Here is a 10,169-nt window from a genome sequence, read left to right as displayed (position 1 = left end):
ACAATACTAAACTCTGTTTACACTGTTTTATACTTAGTTGTGAAGTATTCACTGCTTGTTATCCTCTTTTCTCTCCCCCCCTTTTGCTCTTCAGCTACCAATAATTAAAAGCCCATTAGTGACACAAAAACCTAACAAACAAAAAATCTTCCTTATATCCAATAGTTAAAATTTACAGAACAGACTCCTTTTAAACACAGAACGTATTCTGCTGTAAAATGAGCACAGGTGGAGAATAAACTATCAGGAGAGACATTTTATGGGATTGGTTTAGTGCTGCTTAAAATTCTGCAACCCAGTAACCCAGCCTCAGGGATCTGAGAAATGCAGAATAATATGAGTTTAGTTAAACACTCAGTGTGTGTATAAAATAAATAAATAAATGGCTTGAAATCAATCAATGAAAAAAAAAAAAAAAACAAGGGTTCAGCGACTGGTTTTGTTGAGCTTGACTTGGTCTCCTTGACTAACTGGCAACAGAAGCCTGGCCAGAAATTGACCGACTTGTAGGCAAAATGACAGAAACAGGAAACAACCAACACAGCTTTTATAAGTCCATGCTGATTATTTTGACATCTGCCAATCTCTAGGATACGATTTCTGAAGCCGATACTGCTTTTTCTACTGCCATTTACCTGACAGAAATAACACAATCACAACAAATGTTGGACAAGTCTCAATTTAAATAAAAAAGAAAGATTTGTCAACAAAAAAAAATAAATTAGGATGGATAGCAAATGGATCTGAATACATGGCTGCCTAATACACTAATGAACCGGTAAAATGGATACATGCATCGTCTGATGCAATACCATAATATTAGCCAACCGATGGTTAGTCTACCTCTAGTTTAAATAAATAAAAGCTTAAAGAATGCAGTGCAAAAACATACCAACACATTCACTGACATGCAGGCATTTAGTCTGTCCGAATGGCCTTGAACATCACACATCAACAGCAAGAAGCTGACGATAAGAAATGGCATGAGGAAACGCTGCTTCTGTAATTTAATTCAGTTTATTTATATATCGCCTTAACTGCACTCTTTATAGTAAAATATTGGATATGTAAGTGAAAGTTTAAGCATCACTTCATTAAAGACAGATGCATAGAAAAGTGAAATAAGCTTACTGCATTTTTTAGATGATTCTTGGTTTAGACACTCTTAACTTACATGAATGTGCAACCGGAAAGCTCTTGTAGAACTTAGCAAGAAAAATAACATTTAACTATCTGATTCTGTTGTGGTGGAGCAGAAACTGTCAAAACTCTCCTCTTATTCATGACTTTGGTCTTATTCATGTGGCTCTATTAAGGCATGAGGTAAACACCTACACCAGGCTGTCTTATACCAACCAAGCCTGAAGAGAGGTAGCAAAATGTTGAATCAAAACTGAGCAGCCAGGCAGCTCAGCATCCAAAACTGTAAGTACGATAAAAAGCTGTCCCCACTTCTATTCACATTTGTTTTGTTGCTAATCTGATCTTGAGAAATCGTTGCAGTCTTTAAAGTCACAAATACAATGCAGCTTTTCTTCTACTTGATAAGCACAAAAGACTCCAGGGACTTCAAGAGAATGCTTTAAGAGGGATGTTAAGGGTGGTGTAGATCGGTGTTTCCCAACCTTTTTTTTACTTGTGTACCCATTTTGGGAATTTTTTTGTAACATGACTCAAAAGTACTGAAGATTGTCCAAAATTATAATGTACCATAATTTAAATTAAGACTATTTTACTTCATCTTTTAATTTGAGCATTACATTTTTATTTAAAAAATGCTTTCCATCCCAAAAAAAAAACAAAAAAACAAACAACATAGGTATGTTTCCTGGAAGTTTGTAAAGAATCAAAATATATAATAAATAAATCAGATTATAAACCTGCATTTATAAAACTGGAGCTCCTCTGAGTAACTCCCTTATAATCATATATAACTTTGGTCCTCACAAAGCAAAACAGATCAGTGCCCTATTTTAATTTACAACCTAAGAAATTAAATATTTAATGTACCCCTTGCAATGCAAACAAGATTTCCTAAGGAAGGGTTCAACCACTTTTACAACCCTAGGAGCCATTTTGTCCTACTGTAAGTCCAGCTAAGCAAAATTGGATTACAGCAACAAAACCAATAGATTTTATTTTCATAGAAGAAAATCTACATTTATGTAAAATAAATGAGTATGTTCTCTTTATGTTTGTTTCCTTGAAAATAATGTTAAAATCCTTACAGAAAGGAAAACATCATTTTTAAACTAAAAACATATAATAACTGAAAAATAGATATATCTTTTACACTTACTGTAAAGAACTGTGAAGGCTAACATTTACAATTTATCTTTACTATTCAGTACACTGCTCAATTCTTTATTATTTTCTCACCAAAAAACAAACAAGAAAATGTGCAACCACAGAATATAAATACCATCAAAGGAATAAAATTCTCTCGGATCCAAAAATTAAACATGAGCACACCAGACCACTAGGGGGAGCCGAACACCATGTCAGACAGATCCAACAAAGACATTAACAGAATGAGCAGAAAGTTGCAAAGATGTTTTCCTTTTTTTTTTTTTTTATCAAGAGACGTAGGCCAAATCCCAAACCGCTCCATAACCACTTACCCTTAACTATAAAGGGTCACTCGCAATGAAGTCTCCCTCGCAGCTGTGGAAGGCGCCTTGATTGGGAGGAGGGGAGGTATAAACGAGAATGGAACAATTTCTTTCCTTCAACAGAAAAGGAAAGCAGTCAATGACACCCCATGTGTGTGGCTGTAGCTTTATGGTGCAGGTTAACACAACATTAAACAGTTGCCCCTTTCTTAAAACAAATGTACAGTCAAAAAACTAATTAATCACAATCAAACTTTATTGATTTCACACTGGAGAAATTCACTTGTGCATCTTAACCCATCCCCTTGGGGAGCAGTGGTCTGCCACTGTGCGGCACCCGGGGAGCATGGTGGGGTTAAGGGTTTTGCTCAGAGAGCCCAGAGTGCAGGCTGTGGGGTAGGACCGGGTGCTTGCCACCTTCTCAGAGCATGTACACCTTCTCAGGTGTAGTAGAAGATCTTTTGTGACGCATTTTGACGGCCCGTGGTCCACTATTAATTCCCGACACGTCAATCACATCAACGCTTCTCTGTCCCCCCCTTTGTGCGTACCCTGACACATGAACGAATCGACCCCCCAAATGCTTGTGCAGGCGCGAGGACCAGTGACGTCACGTGAACTCAGTCACATCACCTAGTTCGAAGCCATAGTCGGTGCGCGAGTTACTCTCTAGTAGCTCTATACGGTACAAATTGTGATTCCTGTGTGTTTTTTTGTAGGTTATGACAACACGATCAGCCAGCAACTACCCAGCTCGACACCTACAAAGCAAGGACTTTTTAAGCCCCTCCACCCCTGCCGCTATTCTGGCTTCACTCCACGGCTCTGATAAGTAATTACCGTATATTCAAGTAAACATGGCTTTGACCATCAAAGCCCATACTGTCAATGTAATGCTTTGGGGGAAAAAAACATGTTTTGTCGGTATATGTTTTGCTTGTTTGGGTATGTTTATGCTTGGTTTCCTACATGGCTTTTGTTAGCAGCCACAAGCGTTGCTGCTCTGGCTGTTCACTCCTGTATCGCAACATCGCCATCAAGACCGCCTTTGACTTGTTAAAATATTCACATCCCTGTGGTTTGAATGTTGCAGTTGACAAACAATGGTTCAATTCAATGAGAGGCATGATACAGAAACAGGACTATATTATAAACAAAACCATGTTAGAAGCCGGCATGCGTCCGTCTATGTTCTTTGTCTGTCTGTTTGCTATATGTAGTATGTGTAATGTCTAAATGTCTGTCTGGGGTGTAAAATATTTGTCCGATTATGTTTCTATAAACATAAATAAACTGATTATTTGGTGAATTTAACAGCAGATAATTAGATTACAGTTATGTTAAAGCATAGATTAATACAGCAATAAACCTAAAAATCCCATGGATAACTGGACTCTCTCTATGCATCCAAGTCCAGACATTTGATAAGAAAGGTCTGCAGGAAACCTGTTGCAAAAAGAGTCGAATTTTTGCACGTACTTATAATTTGGATGCGTTTTGAGTAATTCAGTAATGTGTGGGACCAAATTCATCAGCAAATACTACAAGACAAACAATGACAAAACTTTCTTAAAAAAGAAAATACAAATAATGTGCACAAGAAATATGATCTGGTCTAGACAATTTCTATTGGGAAGTGTTTGGTTTTAGTTATGCTGTTTCTGTTGTTATGCCAATGCTATCAATGTTTCTGTGATCTTTGGAGGTGAAATTTGGAAAGAAAAGCTGAAAATATAAGCAAACTGTTGTCTCCTTGTTAAAAGAGGGAAAACTATGGGTCACTTTATAAGAAATGTATTGATTAATATATTTACATCTTAATATGTCTTGAAATTAACATGTTAAAGGTTAGAAAATCTATTAATACTTGAAGTGCTGTACTGTAAACCCTCCCCGTTCCCGCTCAACATTAAGGTCCAAAAACTGGTTCCGAGTTCCGTCCAGAGGCAAACGGAAACAAAACAGACACACATATATTTCACAAACACTCACACACATCATGATTCAGAAAGGTATAAATAGGGCTCAAATAGAGGGCCATATTTGGGGGGAAACTGAGATGTCTGATGATGTAGCACTGAACTTATGAAGTGTTTATGACAGCTCTAGGAATTCGAATTGTAAATAAATGTTTCACCCCTCCGAAAGGACAAATTGTGAATCTATTTCAAGTGTTTTTCTTTCTTTCATAAGAGAATTCTACCAACGAGCTTCCACAATGGTTGTGTATTCTCAAAAATATAGGTTGCTGAAACCGTTTTTTCCAAGATCTCCTACAGTACCTTTAAGTACCTGCACTCATTTTGGAATTACTTTTTTTCATGAACTAACATTTGATTTTCTGTCAGTGTGACGAAGATGCAGCAAACCAGCAGAATTTACATTCCATCACCAAGTCCAGCGAGCTTGCAGCGGACGTACCACTGGTCCTACCCCCTATGTGGTTTGGGATGGCACTTAATGTGGTGGACCCTCCGTGAGAAGACAAATTGAGGATTAGTGCTCAGGGGCCGGTTTGGAATTGGGCCATAAACCTCCTACAATATTTAGGAGCCGCTGTTCTCTCATACCAGCATACCCATAGTCAATACGCATGCGCAAAACGTCATATTTTTTGTTTGCTCCTTTAGTTTTCTAAGAAAAATAGACTTTAAACTAACCTGACAGGCGTGTATCCCTTTAGTAATGTACAAAAAAAAAAAGATTGGCATACGAATATAAAACACCGAAACGTAACTAATTAAATAGTTTTTTTTTTGTACATGACTGAAGGGATACACGCCTGTCGAGGTAGTTTAAAGTCTATTTTTCATACAAAACTAAAGGGATTGACTGTGGGTATGCCGGTCTGACCGGGTATGCTCATCTGACAGAACACCACCCATCTAACTAGATGTTTGACTCCCCCTAGTGGACTGCTGCACTACTGTTTCTGGTGTGAGCTCTTTTTTTAAAAAAAAATTTCGATTTGTGTTTTTTTTTACCATATTTGTAGCAGTTTGCTTTCCATGTAGGTTTTTTTTGGTTTTGTCTGATTTTCTTTAACGCTACACATCTCTCACTTTTTACACAGAGCTGTTCTGGAGCATTAAATGTTCTTACCCAGCATGCGAAACTGTATGACATTCTGCTCCAACCATTTAAATGAGACACCTCCACACCTCTGTGGCAAAGAGAGAAACAGAAAGGGGAAAAAAAGGTTCTGTATTAGTATTGGTTTAGCTAAAAGTTCACACTGCACTGAGAGATCAACAGTGACCCTTATGAATGAATAAACTGTGAAGCTAAAAGTCATGAGAAGAGCCACTGAGCTTTCTCACACTCATGTGATGCCTGGAAAACAAGGACAACGTATCCCAGAGGCTGTTCCATTAATGCTTTAATCTTATTTATTCATACCCAAGTAATAGCTTAAAAACTTTAGTGATTTAGGTAGTTTAACTTATGACGTCCTCTAATCAGGCTAAGATCTATAAGTGATCCAACACAGGTTTATGCAAATACATGTTCTAAATTTCAAACCTGTTTGTTTTAATTTAAAATAAGTTTCAAACCAGAGTAACTGAGGCACTAAGTGACCCTGGCATCTGCTGTCCCAGTATCAACATGTCTGTGTTTGGTACAGTGACACTGGAAAAAGTGGGTCAAGCGGCACAGTGCCACACACTGCAATGATCTGCAAATTAATCACATGCTTCCACATGGCTCAGCCTCTTGGACAGTGGGCTTTTTTTAGTCATTCACTATCAGAGGTGTGTTTGTATCAACTTCAGGTCACAAGATCGTGCTTTTTGTTTTTCCTTGTCTTTAGCAAATACTGATAACAGAACAGAGAAAACATAATCATTTACACACTGAACGAACCATTGTATTCAGTATACCATTAGACAGTTTAGGTATGTTTGAGATAATCAGCACTCTGGGAAGCTAACTGCCTGAAGTAAAATAATTTCAATAATTAGTGGGCTTTTGAATTCTTTCAGTCCAATCATCTCAAAAATGTGAAGAGTTAGAAAAAAGCCAAGTTATGAAAACACGGCGGTCTACCTTTACTAATCAAAGCTCAAGTGGGATAATCTGTTTATTGGTTAAATATTAGTGATGCACTCCACATATCTGACTTTTATAGTGGAGAAGAATCTGTTGTTTAAAGACCCCACACATATTTTTTTTTTATATAAACGCAGTTTCTGAAGACTGAAAAACACTTTTTAGGGCTGAAAACTAACACTGTACATCACCCAGCGCTATATAACTCCACTATGCAACAAGGTAGTGGCAGCATCATGGATAGGAAAGCTGACTTCCTGATCAGATAACCCCTGGAAACTTCCAGGCCAGTTCCGGTAAGAGGAGCCCAAAGATGTGCTGAGGGACTATATATTTCTCCGTCTGGCCTGGAAATGTCTCATGACGTTGGGGAGAGGAATGTCACGGGTTCCCCCTGCAACCTGATCTCAAATAAGCGGAAACCAAAGGATGGGTGAATTGATTTACAACCCATTCAAATGTTTACTTCACAACTTGGCAGTAGGGCGTTTCACAATTAAATAAAATCCTAATTAAATACATTGAATTTTAAATCTGGCATCATTTTGGGGTGGTTTCAGCTAAAATAGCCTTGGGACACATTTAGACTGGAGCCTGATAAACTCACTGGCCTGATAAACACTCAACAAATTGTCTGTTATCTGCAGTCTCAGCCCTACAGAGGAAGACACATGTACCTTGAACAGGAGGATATGCATGTGAGCGAACGCACTGTTTACTGGCAGGCAGGAAATGGGTGGATGGAGGTAATCCAGACGCAGTGACATCCTCCCCACGTGCTTATGACAGAATTACAATATAACAACTTGTTTTGGGGGCTTTCTTATCTCTATATTTCTTATAAAATATCATATTATTACACTTAAGTATTATTTTAGCTGAAAATTTTTGCTTTTTGATAAAAAATAAACCTATAAATACATATTTGTTTTATAAATCTTTGTTATAGAAATATGATCGCATGACAATCTCACACTTAAACTGAAATACAGTGAAGTGTATGAGTTAAAATGGAAATCAAATAAATATCTGTACCCATATGGAAATGTCAGAAATATTCTATCCTTTAACCAACTTTTTATCATCTAATAAAAAGGACACACCACATTGTGAAATACATGTTTTAATGGGAAGAAAACTACAATTGTCAGCTAATATGTAACAGTGAGAGATTTATTTGAATGGTGAACAGAAAATTGTGTGAAAAAGTCCTCCGTATCTCAAAATCAGAGAATCATAACATTTCTAGTCTTGTTTTCCTATTTCATAAACATGTCTATTTAGGTCTTAGTTAATGTTTGCACCATGTACTCTATAATATAAACACAAAGAGCGAATCCTTTCTGTTCTATAAGGCGTTCACCATCTGTTTGCATGTTTTCTGCAGTATCCATGCTGCAGGTAGACTGCTGTAAACTGAAGTGACCCATTGCAATAATAACATTAAGAATAAACAGAACCTGCTGCACCCTGTTAGAAAATTAAGCTAATCTTAACTGTCAAATACACCCTTTAAAAAGGTAACTGGTGTTAATATATAAGCTTAAAAATATATTATATTAATATATTATGACAATGCTTCCTCATAGATTAAAGTTTTCTCATGTGACTGGAGAGACTTCACAGGTCATTAAAGTGTGACAGTTATATCGTCTATGAGGTTTCAGCAGAACCTTCCCAATAACAGAACATTCTAATACCCGTTTGTAAATAAATAGTTGTACATACCTCGACCATTAAACAGGACATTTAACCATCCCGGCTGCTCAGGCGCAGGAAGCTGGCGGTGTGTTTTCATGTCAGGAGGAGAACGGCAGGAGAGCTCCGCATTCGGCAGAGAGGAAGTGGCACCTGTTTATAGACCCAGCTGTTTCATGCTCGTCGAGTGACTGACCTTATTCACCCTGCGTGGGAGCAACAGGAGGGTGTTTGAAGGGAAAACCTGGCGGTGTTTTCCCCCTGCAGCTCCTGCCCGCGTGCTCTGCGTGTGTATTTGATGGTGAGCTGAACCGCAGAGAGCGGAGAGGGGAGGGGCTACTTTGTAGCCATTGGTTGTAGCATCATGGGGGGTGGGACTTTAGCTGAAGAGGACCAATCCGGGACAGGCACTGTCACGGCTTTCATTTTGATTGGTTGTTTAGAAATGTTGGTAAACAAGGTTTTTATGTTTACTACTCAGATGAGATTCATTTAATCGAGCTACTTGCCTTCTTTGGTTTATTGTGATCTAACAAAAAACACATTAAACGAATAGTAGAAAAGTTTTACCTTAACAGATTCAAGTAAATTAAGGGCGGCTGAAAGTATCTGACATAATAATCGTGTGTCTTCATGGGAAAGGTGTTATAAGGTTTTTTTTTTAGAAAACAGAAATGAAGAGCTGGCTCCCCGTTTTTGATGACTTGAGGGGTTGTAATTATTTTGACAATTAAATATAAATCATTTTACAGAGAAACTGTACATTGGCTTAAAGGATTTCTTTGAGCTCTTCTTTTCCTGGTGTTTTTAAAGAATCAGTTTTAAGATGAGCTACAACTTTCAAATAAGCTCTAAATAAATGCAAACTTTTACGACAGTCATTATTTTTATGATATTTGACCATTTTTGGGTCTAGGCTTTGTCGTAATATTTTTAAGATTTATATTTTTAAAAATCCTCTCTGATAGCAACATTTGTTTTGTTTTTTCCAAAAATAAACACTATATATATATATATATATATATATACACACACACACACACACACATATGTATACATATATACACACACATTAGTTTGTAAAAAACAAAACAAATGTTGGATTTGTAGTATTTATTTAAGCGGCAGATTTTCAAAAATATAAATCTTTAAAAAAAAATATTAGGTAAGGATGAAGAAAGAGGATGAAACTAAGTAAAATATGAACGTTTCATACAGAATAACAGATTAGGAAAAAGGCTAGCTTACATTTGCGTCTCTGTTGACAAACCACTGATCCTTAGATTTTGATCTAACATGTTTGGAAGCCAGGTCAAAATCCCACGCTGTTTTCTGTGTGCCCCAAGGATCTGAAAATACTGAATTAGAAAATAAAGGCACTTCTCAGAATTTTTTTTTTTCCCTATCTCAACAATATATCTTTTTCATTCCTCAGGTGGTGCTCCTGCTTTTAAGAAAGCTTGTATTGTATTTATTTATAAACTGAGGCACAATTAAATCACATGCATATAGCTGTGTGACTAAACAATATCCAGAGGCAAATATATACCAAACTCTGAACAGTTTGCTCTTTAAGGTGTGAATTGCAAAACCCTGTGATTAGCTCAAGGCCATATGCCAGTATAAAAGTGATCCCATTGTGTTGTAGGTATATATTTATGAATGAGGTTGTGTTAAAAAAAGAAAAAAAAAGGTTTGTGATTTTTCACCATTTCTAGATTCATGCTCTTCTGTTAAGAGTCCCTAATCTTTGGTATGTTAATGTCCTGTTTACAGGGTACGACTTTTCTGCTTTGCTCTCTGCAGCAG

At 37.1% G+C, this 10,169-nt stretch overlaps 1 protein-coding gene across 2 annotated transcripts in view; it reads right to left on the bottom strand.

Annotated features, from left to right (window-relative positions):
• Window positions 1-8,656, bottom strand: part of pde7b (phosphodiesterase 7B) — a 32,180-nt gene extending 23,524 nt beyond the window's left edge. The window contains exons 1-2 of one of the 2 annotated variants that reach the window (XM_015394498.1): window positions 8,391-8,656; window positions 5,715-5,775 (exon numbers count right to left, since the gene is read on the bottom strand). In XM_015394498.1, the coding sequence (XP_015249984.1) occupies window positions 5,715-5,775; window positions 8,391-8,411 (82 nt within the window). In that variant the 5' untranslated portion in view covers window positions 8,412-8,656. The remainder of the gene's footprint in view (window positions 1-5,714; window positions 5,776-8,390) is intronic. The other variant, XM_015394499.1, reaches the window with a different exon arrangement.
• Between the last annotated feature and the right edge of the window lie 1,513 nt (window positions 8,657-10,169).

Source organism: Cyprinodon variegatus, unplaced genomic scaffold (assembly GCF_000732505.1).
Source record: "Cyprinodon variegatus isolate N-32 unplaced genomic scaffold, C_variegatus-1.0 Scaffold690, whole genome shotgun sequence".
NCBI lineage: Eukaryota > Metazoa > Chordata > Actinopteri > Cyprinodontiformes > Cyprinodontidae > Cyprinodon > Cyprinodon variegatus.
This window is presented reverse-complemented; position numbering and strand designations above follow the sequence as displayed.